The sequence below is a fragment of the Bos taurus genome, chromosome 21 (assembly GCF_002263795.3).
Source record: "Bos taurus isolate L1 Dominette 01449 registration number 42190680 breed Hereford chromosome 21, ARS-UCD2.0, whole genome shotgun sequence".
NCBI classification, from domain to species: Eukaryota; Metazoa; Chordata; class Mammalia; order Artiodactyla; family Bovidae; genus Bos; species Bos taurus.
In genome coordinates, this window is record NC_037348.1 from 40,435,759 (window position 1) to 40,461,896 (window position 26,138).

General features: G+C 39.3%; 1 protein-coding gene across 2 annotated transcripts in view; it reads right to left on the reverse strand.

Moving 5' to 3' along the window:
• The window catches only part of PRKD1 (protein kinase D1), a 347,146-nt gene extending 321,976 nt beyond the window's left edge, over window positions 1-25,170 (reverse strand). For both annotated transcript variants that reach the window (XM_024982053.2, XM_024982052.2), the window contains exon 1: window positions 24,819-25,170. In XM_024982053.2, the coding sequence (XP_024837821.1) occupies window positions 24,819-25,082 (264 nt within the window). In that variant the 5' untranslated portion in view covers window positions 25,083-25,170. The remainder of the gene's footprint in view (window positions 1-24,818) is intronic.
• Window positions 25,171-26,138: the final 968 nt, after the last annotated feature.

The window sequence follows — 26,138 nt, forward strand, 5'->3', positions numbered from 1 at the left end:
TCCTTCAGATAGTATGAGAAAACCTGAATGAACTTTTTGACCAACCCAATAAAAATAGAATTTAAAAGTAGAAGAAGAAAAACAACTAACTAAATATAACAGAAATCTCATAAGACTATCAGCTGATTTTTCAGCAGAAATTTACAGGCCAGCCAGAGGAAGTGGCAAGATGTATCTGAAATACTGAAAGAAAAAAACTATAACCTGGAATACTCCATCTGGTAAAGCTGTCATTCAGAAATGAAGGAGAAACAGTTTCTCAGATGTAAAAACTAAAAGAGCCAACACAACCAAAACAGATTTACAAGAAATAGTAAGGGTCTTCTTTAAGTAGAAAGGAAAAGGCCACAACAATAAACAAGAAAATATAGGGAAAATCTCACTTATATATAGTAAAGTCAGTGAATCAGCCACTTAAAAAGCTAACATGAAGGTTAAAAGAAAAAAGTACTATCATTAACTATAACTTCAATAACTAGTTAGACCAAGTGAAGTCGCCCAGTCGTGTCTGACTCTTTGCGACCCCATGGACTGTAGCCTACCACGCTCCTCCATCCATGGGATTTTCCAGGCAAGAGTGCTGGAGTGGATTGCCATTTCCTTCAACAGAGGACGTTCCCGACCCAGGGATCAAACCCAGGTCTCCTGCATTGTAGGCAGACGCTTTACCGTCTGAGCCACAAGGAATTCCAATAAGTAGTTAAGGGATACCCAAAATAAAAAGGTGTAAAATATGAAATCAAAAACAGAAAATGTAGAGGAAAAGGGTACTAAAAAGGTGATGCTTTTGGAATGCCTTCAAATTGAGCCTATAAAACAAAGACTATTAAAAAAAGGTAAGGATATTACCTAATGAAAAAGGGGTCAATATAATAAGAAGATATAATATTTGTAAATATTTACTCACTCAACATAGGAGTACCTAAATGTATAAAACAAACACTAAATAAATAAAGGAAGAAATAGACAGTAATACAAGAATAATATGGGACTTGGATATCTCACTTAGGTCAAGGGACACATCACTGAGACAGAAAATCAATAAGGAAACACTGGCCTATAATAACACATTAGATGAAATAAACGATATAGAGAGAGAACCACACAGCCAAAAGAAGCAAAATGCACATCCTTTTCAAGTACACATGGAACATTCTTCAGGATAGATTATATTTTAGGCCACAAAACAAATCTCAATATATTTAAGAAGACTAAAATCATATCAAGAATCTTTTAGACCACAATGGTATGAATTGAAGTCAACCACAAGAAAACTAGAAAAGGAAATAATAATATGGAGAATAAACAGCATGCTACTCTACAACCAATGGGTCACCACAGAAAATAAAAAGAAAATTTTAAAAACCCTTGAGACAAATGAAAATGGAAACACAATTGCCCAATATATATGGGATGCAGCAAAAGCAGTTCTAAGGGGAAAATTCACAGTGAGATAGATCTACCTGCAGAAACAAGAAAAATCTGAAATAAGTAACTTTAAATACACATTTAAAGGAACTAGAAGAAGAACAAGCAAAGCCCAAAGTTAGTAGAAGTAAGAAAATAATATTAGAGTGGAATTAAATGAAATAGTCTTAAAAAGCCATAGGAGAACTCAATGAAACGAAGTTTGTTCTTGGAAAAGATAAATGAAATCAACAAATCTTTAGCCAGACTCATCAAGAAAAAGGAGAGAACCTAAATAAATCAAATAAAAAATGAGAGAGAAGAAATTAAGCCAACACCACAGAAATACAAAAGATGGTTAAGAGAATACTATGAACAGTGATATGCCCACAAATTAGATAACATAGAAGAAATGGACAGACTCCTAAAAGCATAATAATCTTCCAAGATTAAATAATGAAGAAATAGAAAATCTGAATAAATCAATTACTAGAAATGAAATAATTATATCAGTAATCAAAAAACTCCTGCAAAACCAAACTCCAGGTCCAGATGGTTTCACAGGTAAATTCTATCAAACACTTTAAGAAGAATTCACACCTATCGTTCTCAAATTATTCCAAAAACTGAAGAGGAAGGATCACTGTTAAACTCAATTTATGTAGCTAGCATTTCTCTGATACCAAAACCAAACAAAGACAGTACACAAAGAAGAAAATTACAGGCCAATATCCCTGATAAACACAGATGCAAAAATCTTTTGACAAAATATTAGCAAACCAACTAAAATAATAGTTTAAAAGGATCATACACTGTAATTGTGGGATAGAGTTCAAAAATACAAGGATGATTTGATATCTTTAAGTCAATCAATAATATATATCCTATTAGTAAAATGAAGGATATAAATAATTTAATCATTTCAACAGAAGTAAAAAAAAAAGCAACTGACAAAACTCATCTTCCACTTATGCTAAAAACTCTCAGTAACAAAAAGCTCTCAGTGAAGTGACTTGATTGCTTGGCTAAGATTTCATTACTACATATACATTTTTGTTGTTGTTGTTGTTGTTTAGTCACTAAGTTTTGTCCAACTCTTCTGTGACCCTATGGACTGTAGCCCACCAGGCTTCTCATGGCATTTCCCAGGCAAGACTACTAGAGTGGGTTGCCATTTTCTTCTCCAGGGGATCTCCCAGACTCAGGTATCATACCTGTATCTCTTGCATTGGTAGGTGGGTTCTTTACCACTAGAGCCACCTGAGAAGTCCATATATAGATATAGATAAATATATGTGTGTGTGTGTGTATGTGTATCCATTCAGTTCAGTTTAGTTGCTCAATCGTGTCCAACTCTTTGCTACCCCACAGATTGCAGCATGCCAGGCTTCCCTGTCCATCACCAACTTCCGGAGCTTGCTCAAAATTCATGTTCATCGAGTTGGTGATGCTACTCAACCATCTCATCCCCTATCATCCCCTTCTCCTCTTGCCTTCATCTTTCCCAACAACAGGGTCTTTTTTAATGAGCCAGTTCTTCGCATCAGGTGGCCAAGTACTGGAGCTTCAGCTTCAACATCAGTCCTTCCAATGAATATTCAGGACTGATTTCCTTTAAGATTGACTGGTTTGACAATCAGTTCAGTTCAGTCACTCAGTCGTGTCCAACTCTTTGCGACCCTATGAACCACAGCACTCCAGGTATCCCTGTCCACCACCAACTCCCAGAGTTCACCCAAACTCATATCCATTGAGTCGGTGATGCCATCCAACCATCTCATCCTCTGTTGACCCCTTCTCCCGCCTTCAGTCTTTTCCAGCATCATGGGTTTGTCCAATGAGTCAGTGTTTTGCATCAGGTGGCCAAACTATTGGAGTTTCAGCTTCAGCATCAGTCCTTCCAATGAATATTCAGGACTGATTTCCTTTAGGATGGACTACCTGGATCTCCTTGTTGTCCAAGGAACTATCAAGAGTCTTCTACAACACCAAAATTCAAAAGCATCAATTCTTTGGCATTCAGCTTTCTTTATAGTTCAACTCACATCCATACACGACTACTGGAAAAACCATAGCTTTGACTAGACGGACCTTTGTTAGCAAAGTAACGTCTCTGCTTTTCAATATGCTGTCTAGGTTGGTCATAACTTCCCTTCCAAGGAGTAAGTGTCTTTTACTTCATGGCTGTAATCACCATCTGTAGTGATTTAAGTTCAGTTCAGTTCAGTCACTCAGTCGTGTCCGACTCTTTGCAACCCCATGAATCCCAGCATGCCAGGCCTCCCTGTCCATCACCAACTCCCACAGTTCACTCAAACATACGTCCATGGAGTCAGTGATGCCATCCAGACATCTCATCCTCTGTCGTCCCCTTTTCTTCATGCCCCCAATCCCTCCCAGCATCAGAGTCTTTTCCAATGAGTCAACTCTTCACATGAGGTGGCCAAAGTACTGGAGTTTCAGCTTTAGCATCATTCCTTCCAAAGAAATCCCAGGGCTGATCTCCTTTAGAATGACTGGTTGGATCTCCTTGCAGTCCAAGGGACTCTCAAGAGTGTTCTCCAAGGCCACAGTTCAAAATCATAAATTCTTCGACGCTCAGCTTTCTTCACAGTCCAACTCTCACATCCATGCATGACCACTGGAAAAACCATAGCCTTGACTAGACAGACCTTTGTTGGCAAGGTAATGTCTCTGCTTTTCAATATGCTATCTAGGTTGGTCATAACTTTCCTTCCAAAGAGTAAGCGTCTTTTAATTTCATGGCTGCAGTCACCATCTGTAGTGATTTTGGAGCCCAAAAAAATAAAGTCTGACATTGTTTCCACTGTTTCCCCATCTATTTCCCATGAAGTGATGGGACCAGATGCTATGATCTTCGTTTTCTGAATGTTGAGCTTTAAGCCAATCTTTTCACTCTCCACTTTCACCTTCATCAAGAGGCTTTTGAGTTCCTCTTCACTTTCTGCCATAAGGGTGGTGTCATATGCATATCTGAGGTTATTGATATTTCTCCCGGCCATCTTGATTCCAGCTTGTGCTTCTTCCAGCCCAGCGTTTCTCATTATGTACTCTGCATAGAAGTTAAATAAGCAGGGTGACAGTATACAGCCTTGACGTACTCCTTTTCCTATTTGGAACCATCTGTTGTTCCATGTCCAGTTCTAACTGTTGCTTCCTGACCTGCATTTAGGAGCCCCCCAAAATAAAATCTGTCACTGTTTCCATTGTTTCCTCATCTATTTGCCATGAAATGATAAGACCAGATGCCATGATCTTAGTTTTCTGAATGTTGAGCTTTAAGCAAACTTTTTCACTCTCCTCTTTCACTTTCATCAAGAGACTCTTTAGTTCTTACTTTGCTTTCTGCCATAAGTGTGGTGTCATCTGCGTATCTGAGGTTATTGATATTTCTCCCGGCAATCTTGATTCCAGCTTGTGCTTCATCCAGTCCAGCGTTTCTCATAATGTAGTCTGCATATAAGTTAATAAGCAAGGTGACAATACACAGCCTTGACGTACTCCTTTCCCAATTTGGAACTTGTTCTCTTGTTCCATGTCCAGTTCTAACCATTGCTTCTTGACCTGCACACAGATTTCTTAGGAGGCAGATCAGGTGGTCTGGTATTCCCATCTCTTTAATTTTTTATATAATTTCATCTTTTTAACAAATACATATGTTTTACAGGTACAAATACACATGTACATATATAACTGTTTAAGTCAATTATAAGCTTGGAAACATAAGTCTAATTTAGAAAAGTTTTTGTGCACCTGTCTTTGTGGTAATAATTAATTAAAAGGATCAATCCCTAGTCTGGGTTCCTCATAATTTCAAATAGTTGATCTTATTTAGAAAAAATATTTTCTTTGTATTTTTTGTAACAGGCATCTAGCTAATTCAAAAGTATTATCAAATGATTATGAAACAACCATAAAGAGATGAGGTGTAACTCACTGCTTTTCCTGGCCTGGAAATGTTAAAGATGTTCTATACATATAGTCTGGGTGTTAAAAGGACATGAACTTTGGAGCCTAGATGCCTAAATTTAAATCCCAACTCTGTCAGTGCCTATGTAATGCTGGATAATTCTTCCAGTGACAGTTCCCTCACCTAAAAAAATGAGGGTAAATGTTGTTATCTATTTCTAGGGTAAACAAATAAGCTAATCTTTTAAAAGAGTGGTATAGTAATGGCTGACAAATGTCAGCTGTATCAATGATAAAATTCACAATAATAGTAACAATTGCTTATATTAACTGTTCTATCAGAAGTTGATTCCTAATGATGTTTATACCAGTAGTGCCTTACTGAGCAGGTTTTGACAGAGCTTAAATGATCAGGGGTACAAGATGAGTTCAAAAAATCAAATCATAACTGATTTTTATTCATGAATTCAAACCTTAAGGTAAGATTAATAAAAACTAAAAGTCATTTGGTATCATTCCCAGTTAAAAGAGGGGGTATGAAAATAGGATCTAACTCCTGACTGCCCCTAGTATAAAATCAGTAGCCTAAAATAATCAGAATTAGATTTTTTATTAATTTATTTTAATTAGACATTAATTACTTTACAATATTGTGGTTGTTTCTGCTACACGTCAACATGAATCAGCCATGGGTGTACATGTGTCCCCTCCATCCTGAACCTCCCTCCCACCTCCCTCCCTACCCCATCCGTCTGCATGGTCCCAGAGCCCTGGCTTTGAGCACCCTGCTTCATGCATCAAACTTGCACTGGTCATCTGTTTTACATATGGTAATATACATGTTTCAATGCTTTTCTCTCAAATCATCCCAACCTTGCCTTCTCTCACAGAGTCCAAAAGTCTGTTCTTTACATCTGTGTCTCTTTTGCTGTCTTGCATATAGGGTCATCATTACCGTCTTTCTAAATTCCATATATATGCGTTAAGATACTGTATTGGTGTCTCTCTTTCTGACTTACTTCACTCTGTATAATAGGCTCCAGTTTTATCCACCTCATTAGAACTGACTCAAATGCGTTCTTTTTATAGCTGAGTACTATTCCATGTGTATATGTACCGCAACTTTCTTATCCATTCATCTGCCAATGTACACTGGCTGCTTCCATGTCCTAGCACTGTAAATAGTGCTGCAGTGAACACTAGGGTGCACGTGTCTCTTTCCCTTCTGGTTTCCTCGGTGTGTATGCCCAGTAGTGGGATTGCTGGGTCATACGGCAGTTCTAGTTCCTGTTTTTTAGGGAATCTCCACACTGTTCTCCAAAGTGGCTGTACAAGTTTGCATTCCCACCAACAGTATATGAGGGTTCCCTTTTCCCCATACCCTCTCCAGCATTTATTATTTGTAGACTTTTTGATGGCAGCCATTCTGACTGGTGTGAGATGGTACCTCATTGTGGTTCTGATTTGCATTTCTCTGATAATGAGTGATGTTGAGCATTTTTTCATGTGTTTGTTAGCCACCTGTATGTCTTCTTTGGAGGAATGCTGTTTAGTTTTTTGGCCCACTTTTTGACTGGGTCATTTATTTTTCTGGTATTGAGCTGCATGAGCTGCTTGTATATTTTGGAGATTAATTCTTTGCCAGTTGCTTCAGTTGCTATTATTTTCTCCCATTCTGACGGCAGAATTAGATTTTTAAATGGAAACCAGTTTAGAAAAAAGGGAAATAAATCAATAGTTTGTGGAGAACACAAGATACTTTTTATGAAGACAGTTTAATCATACTCCAGGACTGCCAGATGAGTGATGTCGCCTCTTAAGTTGATTTTCAATTGCACAACACACTGGCTGTGTGAGATACACCCTATCAAGGTGAAAGAGCACACCTTCAAGGGAGTCAGAAAGAAAATTCTTGGAGGGGAAAGGCAGGAAGATCACACCACACTATCAAGAGTGTTGAAACTTGGCCTAATTTATGAAATTTAACCAAGTTTCCCTCCAGCAACTCTAGCCTTCCATATTCTTGAACCACAAGGAATGAGGAGTGGGAGAGGAGGGTGACTTGGGTCACTAATCCAAAAGTAAATAGGAAGGAAGGGTTTTTTGTATATCAAGAGCTCAACACTTAAAATTCTGGATAAAAGATATACTTGTTGACTTTAAATAAGTATTTGCCAGTGGAAGAAAATTTCACTGTGAAAAATCCAAGTTCAGATAACTCCTGTACTCAACCAGTTATTTTGTTCTCTGTAAAATCTTGTCAGTAAAGGTGGGAAGCATCTTTGCATAAGTAACCTGGAAGCATGATCATTTTAAACAGAAACACAGGTACACAGTCGCTACTGTTTTGTCATTAATGAGAGATATAGGGATATCATCGCCCCCAGCTTGGCACCAAGGGCTGAGAGAAGCCCTCCCCAGGAGTGACTGTTGAGGTTATACAAACTTTTAGCTCACAGCATGCAACTCTTTTGCCCAAACATGGTTGTTACATATAATACTTGGGTGATCACACATCCCACATCCAAGGACTGGATGTTATGTTAAAAAGCAACAGGATTCCAGAAAATCAAATATGATATCCACAGAGAGGTGTTTAAGACTCTGGGGAAAGTCAACTCAGATATTTAAGAATGTCCAAGAAGGCTTAAAACTGCATGAAAAAGTAAATTATGAAGCAAACAGGATACAAACAGCAGGACAGAAAATTTAAAACATATGAGGAATAAATCTGGGTTGTCAAGAGCTAAAATTATGAAGAGAAAATAAAAAGAACTTAGAAAAGACAACCCCCCCCCATGAAATAAGAAGCAAACATACACACATACACATGGATAGATATAGATATATAATTTAACACCAGCTTCTGCTGCTGCTGCTGCTGCTGCGAAGTCGCTTCAGTTCTGTCCGACTCTGTGCAACCCCCTAGACGGCAGTCCACCAGGCTCCACCATCCCTGGGATTCTCCAGGCAAGAACACTGGAGTGGGTTGCCATTTCCTTCTCCAGTATACAATAAATAAGTAACAAAGTATGAATAAAAATGATTTTCAAAAACAAGCATAACCTTAAATCATTTTAAAAGCCTAAAATCTGACTTAAGAAATCTAAAACATAATTGTCACATAAATGTGACATAAAAATATTAAAAAAAAAAATGAAAGTAGCTAAGGTTAAGAATTGACAGGAACGAAAGAAAAGGTAAATATTTTTCAACTGTAATTCTACTGAAAAACTAGTGACTATTAATTATCTAAAAAGTTCCCTGCTGGAGACCACCCTTGAGTGTCCCCTGTCGGCCTGGCCCATCTGAGTTTCTCAAGTTCACTCCATAAACCAGTGAGAAGCAAAAAAAAAAAGCAAAGGAACAGTCAGCTAACATTCGTTGAATCTGTGTTATTTTTTGATTCACACCCACCCCCTACCCACCCCCCCGCCACCGCCCCACACTCCCCATCCTGGGCAAACACATTATACTTCCCTCTCCATCACCATCTCACCTACAGCTATCTTTTGTATGTCAGGCTTTTTATTATTTCCCCAATTATGTTCTTAAAATCTACAGGTAAATGAGGCTGATATGACAAGTAAAACACTAAGTGTCTTTCTTAACACTTCAACTAGGCATCCACTAACAACCACAAAAGACTCCTTTCTGTTCTCCATTCAATTCAACAAACATTTATTCAGGCCCTATCATAAAATGTTTTCAGGAAGGAGGCTTTCACTGGCTTCAAATCCTTGGCCCAGTCAGTCAGATGAGAGGAATACCAACTCCTCAGAAAAGATTCAGATCCCAGAGTGTTGTGTGTGTGTGTGCTTGTCTCCTCAAATAACATTCCAACTTTCTTCTGAAGTACATCCTATATTCCAAAACACTTCTAATTCAGTTAAAAAAACAATTATTTGAATAATAATTATGGAACAAAGGAAGAAATGAGGATTTCCTAGAAAGCAAATAGCCCAGATATAACTAAAGACTTAATTTGCATAAAGCCTGACCACACAGGGTTCTGCTTCTAGAAACTTTACCATAATGGGATAAATCATTAGTTTAAATCATTCAGTGTCACACACTGTTCTAGATTTCTGGGATATAACAGAAGAAAAACAGGCAAAGATGGTTGCCTGTTACACTCTCATGTGATTTTCTTAATCTTATTCAATTTACTAAATAAAGATTTCCCTGAGCCTTTGTGTGTAAATCAAAGTTTTATCAATCAAAAGATATTTTAAATTATCAAAGACAGGTCTACAGTATTGAATAAACAATGCAAATGTTTATTTTGCAAAAAGGACTTTTGGAGAAAATGGACATGTCAAAGATGACTTCACATTTACGTCATTAAGAATCTCTTTTTGTATTTCAGGTATCTAATGAACATTACAGAGAATGGTAATAGCAAGCAAGGGTGAAATTTTAAGAAATTATCCTATGGAATTTTCCTAAATATTTATAGGAATGTATATTTTTCAAACTACTTTTTTAAAGATTAAAATGAATTTAGATATAGAGAAAATAACAGGCCAGTTGTTATAAAAGAAAGCTGGAAAATGGAAAGTGTTGTTTCCTTTTCTATTTTATTATTTGCTCATTGTGAATTTGCTAGATATATTCCATACAGTCTACCCACTGATGGATTTAAGCACTCGCTATTAAATGTAACAGTTTATTCTGAAACTTTCTCTTTTAAAACAGAGCAAAAGCCCCAAACCATATGTGTTTGTAATTTTCAAACTGAAGAAAGCAAAGAACCACTATAATTCTAAAATAAAAACTATAAATATTAATGTTAGAATTATTAACAGACAATACTAAAATATTAAAGACAATATTAATCTTAGGAATTTTAACAGACAAGTTCAAATATAAATCTTATATATGTAACTGGGGAAAAGTCTGCCATACTATATGCATAAAGACATTAAAAAAATTGATAGAATCTTAAATACCCAAGAACAGTTGACAAGTTAAACATATTGTATTAAATCCATACACAAATTGTATTCAGATATTCAGATATACATATTGGTGCCCTAGAGTGTTTTTTTATTTATAAGGAAAGATACCAAGTTAGAAGAATCATCTTATGAGTCGTGACTAGGTGGTCAGGAAAAGCCCTGAGAGAGGGCCAATGTTCAATCACACATTTAATATCCCTAAGAAGTTATTTTCTTAAGAGCCTTAAAAATGTGTAAGTATGAAAAAGCAGTTATCCTATCAGGTTCAAAATTCTTTAGTGTAGATACAGAAGGGTTTCATTTATCTTAGGAGCTGAAGTAATTAAAAATCCAATCAAATGATCGATCTGGGTAGGAACTAGAGAATTTTCAGCACACAGAAGTAATATATAAATTAGATTCAGGGATGTGGGGGACACGATTACCTCCTGAAGTAATGGAATTGAAACAAGATTCCATGGAACTGACCTAAACTTCCAACAAGAATCCACTTTCTGTCCCAGCTAAAAGCACCGGCGTTTGTTTATGCAAACTTAACTAAGAGAAGACAACTGTAGAATTTACATGGAAAGGGAACTCCACAAACTATGTGAAATCACATAATTATTTCACAGGTAGAAAAAGATCTTTCAAAATGGGGATATTTGTAATTAAATAGGGGAAAGTTTAAGAGAGTCAAAAACATCATATTAATGCTTTTATTAATACTTTTTCTTATATATTATGTAAATATAATTAGGCAATTAATTTTAATTTTGGCTTATGTATATGGCAATGGAATACTTGAGAACTTAAATTTTACCATATTTGTGTATTTATAAGTTTCATTTATCAAATGTATAAAAATTACTTAAGAAGATATAAAGGTTTATCAAGCAGGTGATTGCAGTATTTAAAGGAAATCAAATACATTAAAATGTTTGAAAGTATCCAAATAATTGGATTTGCAAAGGATATTAATTCTTCAAAGATTCTTATATGTGATTGTCTCCTAGAGTAAAAATTTAAAATATAAGTTGCACTAGAAAGATTAAGACTAACAGCTGAATTTGTAACTTTAAAAACTTGAAAACTAAATTCTAAAACCAATGTAAATATCTGAATAGCCTTCACACAAAAATTATCCCCAAGGCCCTGAACATTTTATATTTAAAACTTGACATAGAAAGTACCGTATGAAAAGAGAAAAGAACAATATGTGAGTTATGATGAGCATATTCATTTATAGAATGAGAACTCTCATTTTGTAATTGATCTGACTTTCTCACCTTTTCGGCCGTTAACGTGGTATATTAGTATCCTGTCACTTCTGTAATAAACTACCACAAACTTAGCAACTTTGAAAAACACAAATTTATCCTCTCAGAGTTCTGGAGTCCAAAGTCAATTTCACAGAGTTAAAGTCAATGTGTGGTTCTTCTAGAGGTTCTAGGGGAGAATCATTTTTCCTGTCTTTTTCAGCTTCTAGCTTCAACTGCATGGCTTGGCTCAAGACCTGTTTTTCAAATACCACCCCCCACCCCAGTTTCTCCTGTCACATCTCTTCCTATTATTATGCTCGGTCTCCTCCTGTTTTCCCCTCATAACGACCCCAGCATTCCTTGGTTCCCAGCCCGTTTCCTCCTTCAAAGTCAGCAACAGGAATCCAGTCCTTCTTATGCTTGTAATCTTTCCTGCTTCTGAGTCTCATCCTTCTGACTTATCCTAGAAGATTCACCACGTTTAGGGGTTTACATGATGGGACTGGCCACCCATATAAAATTCTTAATATTACTTTAGAGAATCCAGGATCTCTCCTGACCTCAAAATCCTCAGCCAACATCTGTCAAGTCCCTTCTGCCGTATCATTTGCAGGTTCCAGGAGTTAAGATGTGGACATCTTTGAGGATAACTATTCAGCCATTATATGTGGCAATTCTATAATTTTCAAAATAAAAGAAAAACATAGGTTTCAAAAAAAAAAGAAAAACAATTATTTAATTGAAGTATAAAATTATAATAGTTCATGCGTGGAAAATTCTAAACAAATGATCATACAAAATCAAATTTCTTTTCAAATGGCTTTAGACCCCATTTACTTGCATTATTTTCAACACTGTAATTTCTGAACCTAAAATTCTTACTATTACTTCAACAGTATAATCATCAATAGAAGTCAAGCATAGAGGACTAGGTATAACTCATATATTTGCTTCTTCCAGGCTCAACCTGTGAATATCTTAAGAAAATATGAGCTATAACCTACACATTATTATCATGGGACAACACAATTTCAAAAAAATTATCTCCCTTATTTGCCTACTTGTTTTTTAAATATAAGACAAGTTTTCTAAGTAATCAAGGATATTGATTTGCAATTTTTCTTTCTGCTAACCACATTATATTTTCTGCAGACCAGAGAATAAAAGACAGTACAACGTGAAACTATGATAATGTTATCCCTCTGCATGTAAGTCAGAGTATTCTGCCTTTGTGATGGTTGCCAAGGGTACAGGAGCTTCAAGGCAGGCCTTTCTGTTTACCTACTTGAATTAATAAGGGTAGCATGAATCACCAAAATAAGTACAATTATTTGCTGTTTGATACAAAAACACATACATAAGTATCATGGCACCTTGATTTACACTGACTGGTTGGAAAAATAGAGTGCAAATTATTTTAGATACTATATTCAAAGTCAGATCTAATTAACTGGTTTATGAAATCAATTCTAAATATTGGCTATATCTTAAAGTTACACAGAAACTTTTGATCAAAGGGGATAGTAACCTAATCAAAGTAAGGTTTTTGTTTGTAGCCCAAGAATCCACTTAAAATAGTTACTCACAGTGACATAGTTAATATATATAATCTGAAGACTCCATGAAATAGATTTGACATGTAAGTTTTGCTTTTATCTTTAAATATACAAGGACATTTGGCCAAAAGGCAACACAATGTCTGCCCTAAGTAAAGTTTTCTTTCTGTTTTTGTCTGTTGCTTGTTTTTAACTTAAAAGTCCACCGTTTTTATCAGTAAACATATAATTTAAAGGATTTCCAGGACAACAGACACAACTGGGACTGTCCCAGGTAAGTGGGCATCCGGTCACTCTATGTAACTCCACTCAATTAAATTAGTCCATTCTTATTGTATGTTCACTTTTGCTCCATCTTCTTCCCAGAGAATTGAATAAAAGCTAAGATCATGCAAGATCTAGTCTTTCATTCTTTGCAAATCTATGCAAGCTGTTGGATTTCTTTAAATACTCTAAAAATCTACATCCCAGGTGACAATAGGTGCCACAGTGAGTGAAATGAAGTCACTCAGTTGTGTCCCACTCTTTTCGACCCCATGGACTATAGCCCACCAGGCTCCTCCATCCATGGGATTCTCCAGGCAAGAGTACTGGAGTGGGTTGCCATTTCCTTCTCCAGAGAACCTTCCAGACCCAGGGAGCAAACCCAGGTCTCCAGCATTGCGGGCAGATGCTTTAACCTCTGAGCCACCACTGCCTGCCAATAGGTGCCACAGTAGCAGATGGAATTACCATGTATCAAAGGGAAGGGCATAGAACCTTCCTGTCAAGAAACTACTCTAAACCTAAGTAATTTTTTCTCAGCACTGATCATTGATAGAGAAGAGCTGCTGCTGCTGCTGCTAAGTCGCTTCAGTCGTGTCCAACTCCGTGCAACCCCATAGACGGCAGCCCACCAGGCTCCCCCGTCCCTGGGATTCTCCAGGCAAGAACACTGGAGTGGGTTGCCATTTCCTTTTCCAATGCATGAAAGTGAAAAGTGAAAGTGAAGTCGCTCAGTCGTGTCCGACTCCTAGCGACCCATGGACTGAAGCCCACCAGGCCCCTCCATCCATGGGATTTTCCAGGCAAGAGTACTGGAGTTGGTTGCCATTTCCTTCTCCGAGAGAAGAGCTAGGCATGAACAATTCACTTTACTACTCCTTGAACAGCAACTGATGCTATGTTCTCCTAATTCAAGATGGGTTATCTCAAGATAAGGCTTACAGGCATAGTACTTACACTAGGAAACATCTAGTAAATTCAGATTTCTACTACAGCCAGATAGGTCTTTGCCTTCTTGTCACCCAAGAGATCACCAGTGAGAAATGTCAAAAGAGAATTCCCTAGGAACTTGTCCATTACACTAAAGCTGCAAAGTCCAAAATATATCAAAGACAGGCAATATTTCAGGTACATTTCCAATCCATCAGGGCTGAATATAACTACTTTCCTATATGCTTCCCAACAGTCATTCAGGGCAGGAACCCTTAGTATAAAACTGAGTTATGTCATACTTTAAATCAAATCATGTCACTTATACAAGCAATTACATTTCTGTAAAGCCTAAAGACAGTACCATTAGTCTACACAGGAAGTGCTGGCCTTAGCCCTGTACACAGACAATGCAAAGGAGCAATTCACAATCCAGACTGAACTAAAGTGGAAAGGAAAACTTTATTGTGGCCTGCAATTGATTATGTATAAGTGCGAGTTTACCTTATGGTAGGCTAATTCATAAGCGACCAAAAATAGACAAATACATTAAATTTATAGAAAAGAGGAATCATACATGCAAACCACAATCCTTAGCATATGCACACAGTCAATCCACACACTTCTCAAATGAAAAGCAACCACTGACAGGCAGTTTTCTTAAGACCCTTAACTATTTTCTCAGAATCTTCTCACAATCAATGTCCTATTTAAGAAGAAATGATTCACTGATTTTCACAGGTAGCTAAGATACTTTACATCCACTAGTCTTGAGCCACACTTGACCAATATATATTCTTACCATAATCGCTTCTTCCAAAACACCTTCATGTCCACATTTCCTAGGAAGGAAGTGCTGTGAACCAACCCAGGAAATTTAATCACACAGGATAATTAACTTCTCTGGATAAACAACAGTGGTGTCTGGAAATTTATAAAGATGGGTAAGGATTGGCTATCCTTACATCTTCTTACCGGAGTACAATGAAAGCAAACACCAAACCAGATTCTGCTACGTAGATATTTATTTAAATAAATAAATATATAAATAACAAGTAGATACACTGCAGTTTATATGACTCAAGGGTAATCCATGTTTCTAAAATATCACTACTTCAGGCAATCATGTATCTCTCAAGGCCCTAATATCCCCAAAGAGAGTCCATATTTCATGTCCCTTATGCGTATCTTGCCACTGATAAGATGGGGGACATGCAGTGGTATTCCCCAAAGTGGTTAGAATCTCAGCTGACCTGACCACTAACTGGGATGTGAACCAAAATAAGGCAAGTCTTCCAGACTAAGAAATAATTTAAACTAACAGAAATAATATCACACTGTCAAAGCTGAAGTGTTTTTAAGTAGGCAGTTTAATGTAAGGGAGTTTAACATTCCCCTCCCTCTCAACTTGGTAATTTCAGACTCTGTATAGACCTATGGCCATTCCAGCTCTCCCTGTTCTTAGGATTACCTACAGTGATGGGAAAAAAGAATTGAGTGGTTTTGCTTTTTACTTAATAGTTACCTGATTGGAGTAGTAAATGATTTAACCTCTCTGACCCTTATTCAGCTCCTTCGACCTTAAAATGGAGAGAAAATGACTATCACAAAGAGCTACTGTGAAAATCAGACACGACAAATGCCAAGAAGCTAAGATACAGACAGGCACACAGAGTCCGTGCCAGGAAGGTGTGGCTCCTGGAGGCTCCCTTTTGTGGGCGTCTGTTACCATGAGCAGAACCCTTCCTGAAACTCTCACGGTCAAGTCCTCACGGAGTTGCTATTTGAACCCCTCATGTGTGACATTCTGAAAACTTCCCAAGAGGACTATCTGCGTGTAAAAAGCCACTTCCAGACCCCTTCCAACCGCTTCCCCGATGGGACCATTCCTGCTGACTGAATCCGTGAGGGGTCAGGGCTGTGCTGTCACCCTCCTTTGCTGCCCTCAGGTGCCTCTAGTCTCAAAACCCCACAGGCCTCACTGTTGGTAACCCACTCGAATCCACTCAGTCCCCCTGGATTCAATGCCATCACCACAGCTTAGCTGCCGCCCTTTTTGTACCCAACCATTCCCTCAATTCCTTCCTGCTTTTAACAATGCTGAAAACCGCAGCGGCTTGTGGCTCATTTTTTCATGATCATATTCGTATTTTTCCTTCATTTCATGACATGTATGCGAAAAAAAAAACGACTGCTGACAATTATGAAGCAAGGAATTCAGACATTTTTGAAACTGTGCCTAAATACAAGCAGTAAATTCAACAAATTCCTCAACAATCAGTGACCTAGAGAGAATAAAAGCCAATGAACCAGTGCAGCAATGAAAAGTACATAACTTTTTTTCCTTTTCCCTAAAATAAGTTGAACAAAATCTGTGTGTGATTGCATATTTAAAAATCTAATCTTCATATTTGCCAACACTGCTTAGCTGCTGTATCAACTGTCTAGCTTTAGTCTAATAAACCCTTTTTGAAACTCTGGAAGAAATCTCTATATAGGAAATTATAAATTTGGACAGGCATAACTGTGTCTCAATATGCAGTATTCTTATACCAATTTTCACCTTTTTAAGCATATAAATTGTAAGAAATTCCAAAATGGCCACAGTGGCCATGTAACTAAAGGCCTTATTTATTTAATTACCTGTTTTCTGTGAGGCTAGAAAGACAAAGTAAGAAACAGCATAATGTGGGTTTCTCTGCTACCAAATCACTTCAAGTGGTGCTGTCACTACTGGTTTTTAATGGGAAAAAATACTTGGTTGACAGTATCAGAGGAATTCCTGGGGGAAATTTCACATATTCTTGTAGATGGAAAAGAACTTTTAATATCTGTGAGCAAGACAACCATTTTCTCTGTATCTAAGTTCTATCAAAAGAAAGAAAAAGTTGATGCACTTTTTCTTTTTGTTTTATGTTGTTCTAACATATTTCAGCCTCAAGGAAAGACTTAAGAAACTTAAATCTTATTTTCAAAACATCTCTAGAATAATACTGGGGACATTAAAAGATGAGCACTATCTTTAAAAGCATCCTACATTTTTAACCTGTATTTCCACACTTGGGCTTAGATCTTACAGATGAACTGAGGTGACTATCCAAAGTCAAAAACATTAGCTATTTTCAACACACAAAAACAATGCAAACAAATATATTTTTAAAAAGAACCTCTATGTTATGATCAACTCCAATGGGACTGAATTTTACTCATTTCTAATCCAATCTGAGTCCAGCCCTGCTATCTTGATGATTATACTAGTCTTTCACTACAGCTTGAGAACTTATTAGGAAAAGGAGCATGTTAAGGCTGTATATTGTCACCCTGCTTATTTAACTTCTATGCAGAGTACATCATGAGAAACGCTGGGCTGGAAGAAGCACAAGCTGGAATCAAGATTGCCGGGAGAAATATCAATAATCTCAGATACACAGATGAAACTGTGTATCTAAACTAAACTAAAGAAACTAAAGAGCCTCTTGATGAAAGTGAAAGAGGAGAGTGAAAAAGTTGGCTTAAAGCTCAACACTCAGAAAACGAAGATCATGGCATCTGGTCCCATCACTTCATGGCAAAGAGATGAGGAAACAGTGGAAACAGTGGCTGACTTTTTTGGGGGCTCCAAAATCACTGCAGATGGTGATTGTAGCCATGAAATTAAAGACGCTTACTCTTTGGAAGGAAAGTTATGACCAACCTAGACAGCATATTAAAATTAAAATATGTCATAAAATATGTCATATTAAAATATGACAGCATATTGTCAACAAAGGTCCATCTAGTCAAGGCTATGGTTTTTCCAGTAGTCATGTATGGATGTGAGAGTTGGACTGTGAAGAAAGCTGAGTACAGAAGAATTGATGCTTTTGAACTGTGATGTTGGAGAAGATTCTTGAGAGTCCCTTGGACTGCAAGGAGATCCAACCAGTCCATCCTAAAGGGGATCAGTCCTGGGTTTTCACTGGAAGGACTGATGTTGAAGCTGAAACTCCAATACTTTGGCCACCTGATGCAAAGAGCTGACTCATTTGAAAAGACCGTGATGCTGGGAAAGATTGAGGGCAGGAGGAGAAGGGGACGACAGAGAATAAGATGGCGGGATGGCATCACCAACTCAATGGACATGAGTTTGGGTGCACTCGGGGAGTTGGTGATGGACAGGGAGGCCTGACGTGCTGCAGTTCATGGGGTCACAGTCGGACACGACTGAACAACTGAACTGAACTGAGAACTTATTCAATGATTCCTGTGTAATACACATTAATATATAGGTTTCATATAATTATGCATTCCACTTTTTTTCTTCAAAGGCTGGATGAATAACTACTGATCATTGTTGTCTGAAGGTTTTATAATGGAGCATGAACTTCCATGAGTGTTAAGTAGTAGCTGGTGAAAAGATCTGGAGAAAGACTTGTGACTGGCTTAGCCAAACTTCTACCTTAACTGTTCCCCAGTAAAATCGCCTCCAGCCCCAGTCTAACACTTTTGCACATGCACAACTATGTTACTATCAGCTATTCGTCAGATGTTAACAGTTTACACACTAGCTCTAGATGCTAGCAAGACAGCAAAGTGTGATCTCTATAAGCCATTTCCAAGTGTGTTCCTCCTCACATCAATTTGAACAATAACTTTTTATTTGTCTTGAGGACCAGATCTGAGAATCATTATACTGTCAAATGGGGTATCATTACCTGTTTTATTTTGCTTTTTGTCAAACGAGATATCATTGGAATTCCACTTGCAATTTAAAAGGAATTAAATCAACTTGTCAAAAATAATAAAAAGCAATATAATGATCTTTATCAACATTTGTGTTTTTCACTTGATAATAATCAAATGGCTCCTTGACAAATTTTGAGAGGTTGAAAATTGAGAGGCAGTATAAAAAAGCAACTACTCATAACATTTGCCCTGTTGTAGAGGGCAAAAAAAAAAAATGTTACCTTGGCCTTAGGGCCATATTGCTTTTTAATACAATTTTAATTTTATATTGAGATAAGAATAAGACAACAGAGTATACATTTCTTTCGTTAATAAAACAGTATGCTAGTCTATAAAGCCTCACAGATCAGATCAGATCAGATCAGATCAGTCGCTCAGTCGTGTCCTACTCTTTGCAACCCCGTGAATCGCAGCACGCCAGGCCTCCCTGTCCATCACCAACTCCTGGAGTTCACTCAGACTCATGTCCATCGAGTCAGTGATGCCATCCAGCCATCTCATCCTCTGTCGTCCCCTTCTCCTCTTGGCCCCAATCCCTCCCAGCATCAGAGTCTTTTCCAATGAGTCAACTCTTCGCATGAGGTGGCCAAAGTACTGGAGTTTCAGCTTTAGCATCATTCCCTCCAAAGAAATCCCAGGGCTGTAATACTATTTATTAGTCACCTATATACCGAGAGTATATTTAATCCTCTACACATATTATCTTTACTCTTCAAAGTAATCTTAGATAAGTGACAACCATACATTTATAGGATTTTGATTTGTCTAGTAAGGTCATTAAAAGGCATCCATGAATAAATAGTGAAGACCTACATACAATCATCTCACAAATAGAGTAAAAGTAATTGGCAAAATAAAGTTTCAAATCTCTCTTAATGGTTATGACAGGAGTTTGGTGATACAGAGCAACACATTCATAAAGTACTAATAGTTTCCAGCTCTGCCTCTAACCTCCTCTCTTACATACACACAGACTATAGCTGGCACAGAAAAGTCTTTCCAATTTATTTTAATCCTGGAGCTAAAGATTTAAAGTAATTCATATATTTGTCAAAACAGCCAATTGTCCAATTCTCCCAGCCCAAAGTTTGGAAGGCTTACTCAAATATTTCCTTGGGAAAAGTGTTCAACAGCATACACTGATATGAAAAGGTTTTTAGTTCTGTGTATTGATAGAAAAAACATAAAGCAGAGTTTCTCTTTTGCATTATAAGATACATAATGAGGCCTCAATTTTGCAGCCTATAATGCAAATTATAAAACAATACTTTAACATATGGTGGCTATACACGGATAATTAGGCTTTCAAAATTATGTTTCAAAACACACTTAGATACTTAGACAATATACTACATATGTATATAGTAGACATGTATTAACAGGCATTACATATATATCAAAATATAATCGTATTGTAAACTAAACTTGAAAATTGTAAATACACCGTATTAAAGCATTATATTACTTTAAGAATCACATAATGAACTGACACATTCTATACTTCATCATTAAATTAGAAATAACAGAAATGATGACAACTGTAAATGACAATGATGACAGTATAAATGATGACAATACAGTGATGATAAATGTAAATTCTGAATAAAAATATACAAACCTACAACCCAAACATCTATTTGCTTAAAAGGATTTTGTTGGTCTATGTGTGCTGACTTGGTCAAACAGCTAGACACTCCCAGTTTCTTCAATCTGTGTAGAAGTAGCATAGCTAAAATTAACAATAAAAATTAAAGTGACACTACAAGTGTTAAGACAACAGTTTATAATTAAGAAAGCAAAACAACTATAAACAGAGCACAGCTGCTCTCAAACTAAGGCACTATCCTTTGTTATACCTTTAATGAGCTCTCTTCCCTAAAATTTCACTTCTTAGTTTCCTTGGTCAGAAAAATGACTATGCAAAGTGAAAATATGCCAGGAGCCTTAGAGATGCTATTACTTCATTTAAGTAAATTCAAAAGGGAAATATGACTTGTCTATCTAGTAAGATAACAGGCAAAATGAATGGATAGTCCTATTAACTGCATTCCACATCCCTAAATTAATACTGCTTGTTTTTAAAAAGTGTGTGTGCGCACACAGATGCACATATTCAAGGTTCTTTTGATAGTAGAAAGTAACAATGTTTCAAAATGAAGTCAATTACTGTAACTATTTTTTTACCCTCCAGAAAATAATAGTCATGAATGTTATCTAACATGATATATATCTTCATATACAACCAGCCTTCAAGGTTACATGCTTACAAAGTAAAGAAATAAGCATTAATATAGAGAAAACATTAAACTAATATTTTCCCAAATATAGTCTCTATATTCATAAAGTGTTACATACCAAGATGTATGTGACACTTTAGATTTTTCACCTAAACTATTTTTAAAAAATCAACTGAATCACTTTGCTGTATACCTGAAACACACTGTAAATGAACTATGCTCCAATATAATATAAAAACTATATTAAATATTACAAAATATTTTTTTAAATTCTTTAGCTATATAATTCAGTACATACTTAGGTACATTTATCTTAAAATCAGAATATTTTTGCTCAATAACCATCAAAAAATTTTAAGCATAATTATATATCTGCCACTTAGCAAACTACATGATGAACGAAAAACCATAAATTCTAAGTAATAGCAACAATAACTTAAAATACTATTTCTCAGAGACAGACCTCTCTTATTTAGCTCATTCCACAGTCGTTCATCCCATGGAAAATGTCCCATGAATATTGCTGATAGAAACTGAACTGTCAGCTAATACTTCCAAAGATTTAAGATAGTCTGATCTCTGTTAGCATTTAGGAAACTCTCAAAGCTATCACGTGAAAACCTTCTTAACATGTTACAACGCAATGAATGTGGAGGGCTTGGAAAATCTAGACAAATCTGCTGAGAACTCTGAGAATCTCTGAGAACAGGACTCCATTCTACATAGTAAATTGTAAATGACTTCTAAATCCCAGCACTGTCCTAAAACATTCATTTCTCTCCCTTCCTCCCTTTCTTTTTCTCTCCTGTCATCCTATCTCTGAGTTAGTATCTTGAGAAAGTAATTCAAGAGAATCTGAAATAAGGGACAAAGAAATTCTTCCCATTTCCTTGACTCCACACTGACCCCCTTCTCCATTTCTGCTATCCTGTGATGGATACTCAGCCCTCTTAATCTTGAGGTATAATTGTATCTCAAGATAGATGACAGAAAACAGATAGATGAAAAATTTTCCTATCAAATAAATACCTAATTACAGTATCCTGTATATACATAACTCTCAAATTCACACACATCTCTCAATCTCTCTCTTAGCCACAACATTCCCCCCCACAAAAAAAAATAGTGTAAGTGAGATCTTTATTCGGCTATCCCAAACAAACTCTCAAACTCTTAGAGACAGAACTACTAGAATAAAAAGAAAAGGAAGGGGTTCCCCTTGTAAATCAGTCACCAGGACTGGTGATTTCCCTTTGCCAGTGTTTCTCCAGGTCTCTCCTCCAGAGCTTTGGCTCAGGATTCTATTAGCTCATGAACTCCAGTTTTCCTTCTGCCATAATATTTTTGGCCTTCTAAAACATATTCCACAAAGTAAATCCATCTTTCAGCTGTCCTTGATTTGACGTCTCTGTGTAGAAGATACAGAGACTCCTAGTAATTTGAGTTCATCTTAGTTGAAAAGTCTTTTCATAATTTTACTTTCTCTAAATACTCTAGTCACTATCCTCAGGTCCTCTGTATTCCATAGGTGCTTTCTGCTGCTCTCCAGAACATATATCATCCCCTCCACAAAGCATTCCTCTTGGTAGTTACAGAGAGAAGAATTCACTCTTCATTCAATTTCTAGTCTCAAACCGCTTGAAACATGCATATTTCTCCTCATTCTAAATTCCATCAAGGTGTGGCTATATGCATGTGTGTATGTGTGTGTGTGCGGGTGTGTGCACAGGCACGCCCTTTAAAAACTGTTCAAAGATAGTCTGTCCATATTAATTTGACCCATTGAATATTATCTGTAACTCACTTGCTTTCAGCTAAAATTCTATACAATCACATTAGCTCTTTAAGAAACTTTATCTTAGGTTCTTTATGTGCTTATTCAGTATTATCCTTTAATTAACTGGCTTGCACTCCAATGGAAATTGTTGTAGACTGCAACTTCCATTAAGGGAAGGCTTTCAGTGCCCAGGAGCAGGCTCCTGTTAACCTGCAACGGACACTTCACAGTATTGATGCTGCTGCTGCTGCCAAGTCGCTTTCAGTCGTGTCCGACTCTGTGCGACCCCATAGACGGCAGCCCACCAGGCTCCGCAGTCCCTGGGATTCTCCAGGCAAGAGTACTGGAGGGGTTGCCATTGCCTTCTCCAACAGTATTGATGAGGAGAAGGCATACGATAGGACTTAAAACAGAATTAGGCAGTATCTGCCATTTACGTGGAAGATGCAAAAAACTAAGAGTCACACGTATTATAAAATGTCACTCCTTCCAATAAACAAAAACTCCTGACACTCCCTGTTAACTTAGTCTGGCCTCCAGAACTTTCACAACTTTTAAACTAGTGATTTCTCCCTAGGGATTTTTCCTAATATCTCTGTGCTCAGTGCTACAATTCACAACACACAGGTTTAGCAAATTCTGTTCCAAACAGTTTAAAGAAAGCTTTCATGATTATTCAAGGGACCTTTATAAGGCAAGTACCAGTCAGTCCTTCAGGGTGGAAATTCAGCACCTTTAGAGACCTCTGTCTCCACCCAGAAACCCTTGCTGTTTACACTAAGAAGACTGGCGCCACGGCCCCCTTTCCTTTACACTCTTATCATCCCCTTCCATGCGACTCCCCTGTGGACCGCCACAGAAACAACCTGAAATTCAGAATCGCGCTATAAACAGCGATAGGCGGGCCAGGTCTCCTCCCTGGGCGGCATGGTCCAGGATAATGGCCCTTTTTCCACCCTGCCTTTGGTGGCCGCTGTCCAAAGTCCCACAGCCTCAAACTTAGGGGCACAGCCAGCCTGGGGTGCTCCTGGACAGAACCCCTCCCATTCACATGCCTGTGTCCTGGCTCCAAAGCTCCACTATCAGTGCCCTGGGAATCAAAATCCAGAAGGCTGCAACTTTCAGATTTATCATTGAAAAAATTGCGCCCATGTTCAGAGTTGGGAATAGAAGACCACAAGGAGATGGGGAGCTGTGGTCTGGTCATTTGTTTTCACAGCTGGCGGAGTCAATCATTCTCTCTTAAAAGCTTATTTGACAGGTGAGAAATTCCTCCTCTCTAGATCATTCCAGGAACTCCTCAGCATCAATCTGAGCTGGGAGAGGGGCCTGAAGGGGAAGGGAGTGGTGCTGAAATCGTGCTGAGCATGTCCCCGGGGAAACTCTAGTGCAGGAGGAGGATTTCGGCGCCAGGAATGTGCTGGTCCAGGGTCCAGAGCGAAGAGAGGGGAGAGCCAGGAAGTCTTTAGTGAGAGGGAGAGGTGCGACCGGAAAATAGAAGATACCTGGAAATGTCCTGAAAGGGATGGAATTGGGGGAGAAGGATGCAGACTGGTGAGAAATCGGGAATAGAAAGAGGTTGGGGCAAGGGGAGAACTGGACAACACGAAGTGCAGAGCCTCGGATGCGGGCTTCCAACCTCGGCCGGTGTGGGACCCTTCCAGAGCGCCGGCTAGCCTGGCTGCCGGCCGAGCCCCCGGAGCCGGAAAGTTGGCGCGGCGAGGGGCGGCCGGAGGGCAGTGCCCCCAGCGCGGCGGGGAGGCGCCGGGCTGAGTCGCGCGGCGCCTTACCTTCTGGTCGACGATAGAGCAAGCCATCTCGCGGACGTGCGCCAGGCTGTAGTCCCCGGACGAGTCCTGCAGCAGCAGCACCGGCTCGCGGCTCAAGCCGATCTGCAGATGGAAGGAGATGCCCCCGGCCGGGGCCGCGACGGGACTTAGGAACGGCGCGGGCCCCGGCCCGGACCCCGGGACCAGCGCGGCCGCCGCCGCCGCCGCTGCCGCCGCCACGGGCAGCAGCGGGCTGGGCGGCCGCAGGACCGGAGGGGCGCTCATCGCTCGGCCAGGCGCGCCAAGGGCCGCGGGGCCCGGCGGCTGAAAAGTTTTGCTGCCGCCGAGCCGGGAGCTTCTTTCTTCAAGAGTCGAGGCGGAAAATAAAAACTTTCCGGAAAAGTCCCCGCGCGGGGGGAAGGGCGAGGGATGAGGATCGGGAGGGGAGGGGGTGGAGAGAAAATGGCCGAGGCGGGAGGGCTGCGCCGGCGGGAGGGCCGCGCCGCCGGCACCGCGGGCGGCGCCGCCGCGCGGAGGAGCAGCAGCTGCGGCGCGCGCGGAGGGACGGGGCGGCGGGTCTGCGAGGCCTGGGCGCCGGGCGGGGGCGGGGAAGGGGGCGCGAGGGGCGGGGTAGGGGAGCGAGGGGCGGGCACTGCGGAGCCACCACCCGGCGGGCGCCGGAGCCGCAAGAGCCGCGGCCGCGCGGCCGCACTGGCCACAGTGTGCCCGGTGGCCGCCCCCTGCGCCCGAGGTTCCCTGGGCCTGAGCCTCCCCTGGCTCGGGCAGGGCTGAGCGGCAGGGAATGAGGCCGCCTCCGCGAGCATGGTTCGACCCTTCCCTCCCTCCCTCCGGGACCCCGCTCTCTTCGCTGTCCCGGCTGCCCGACTGCGGACGGACGGGACGGGGCGCCCTTCCTACGGCCCGCTGCCCGGTACTAGGAGCTTCACGGTCCCCACAGTCCTCGCCACATCATCCAAATGTCCGAGGACGACGCACTTCTACCCGTGAGGTGGCCTGTGCTAAACTCAAGAATGCCAAGCCCTGCGGTTCTCCGTGGGTCTTACCTTCGGAGGGAGGATGAAAATAGAGGGTCTTCGGAAACCCACTTACATCCCGGGTCCTTCCAGGAACCCTTGGGTTCGTTGCCAAAGAGGGTGGGAAGCCAATCCACGGAAATATATTTAACCTGTCTTTACTTTTTTTGACACTGACACACCCTGATACCAAAGCCCACACATTCCACCGCAGCTCCCAAGGCACCAGACATAAGTTGCTAAACTCAGACTAAGTTCTCTTTTGAAAGAGAAGGCATTCATTGTCTACATTTTAAAAAAAGAGGAA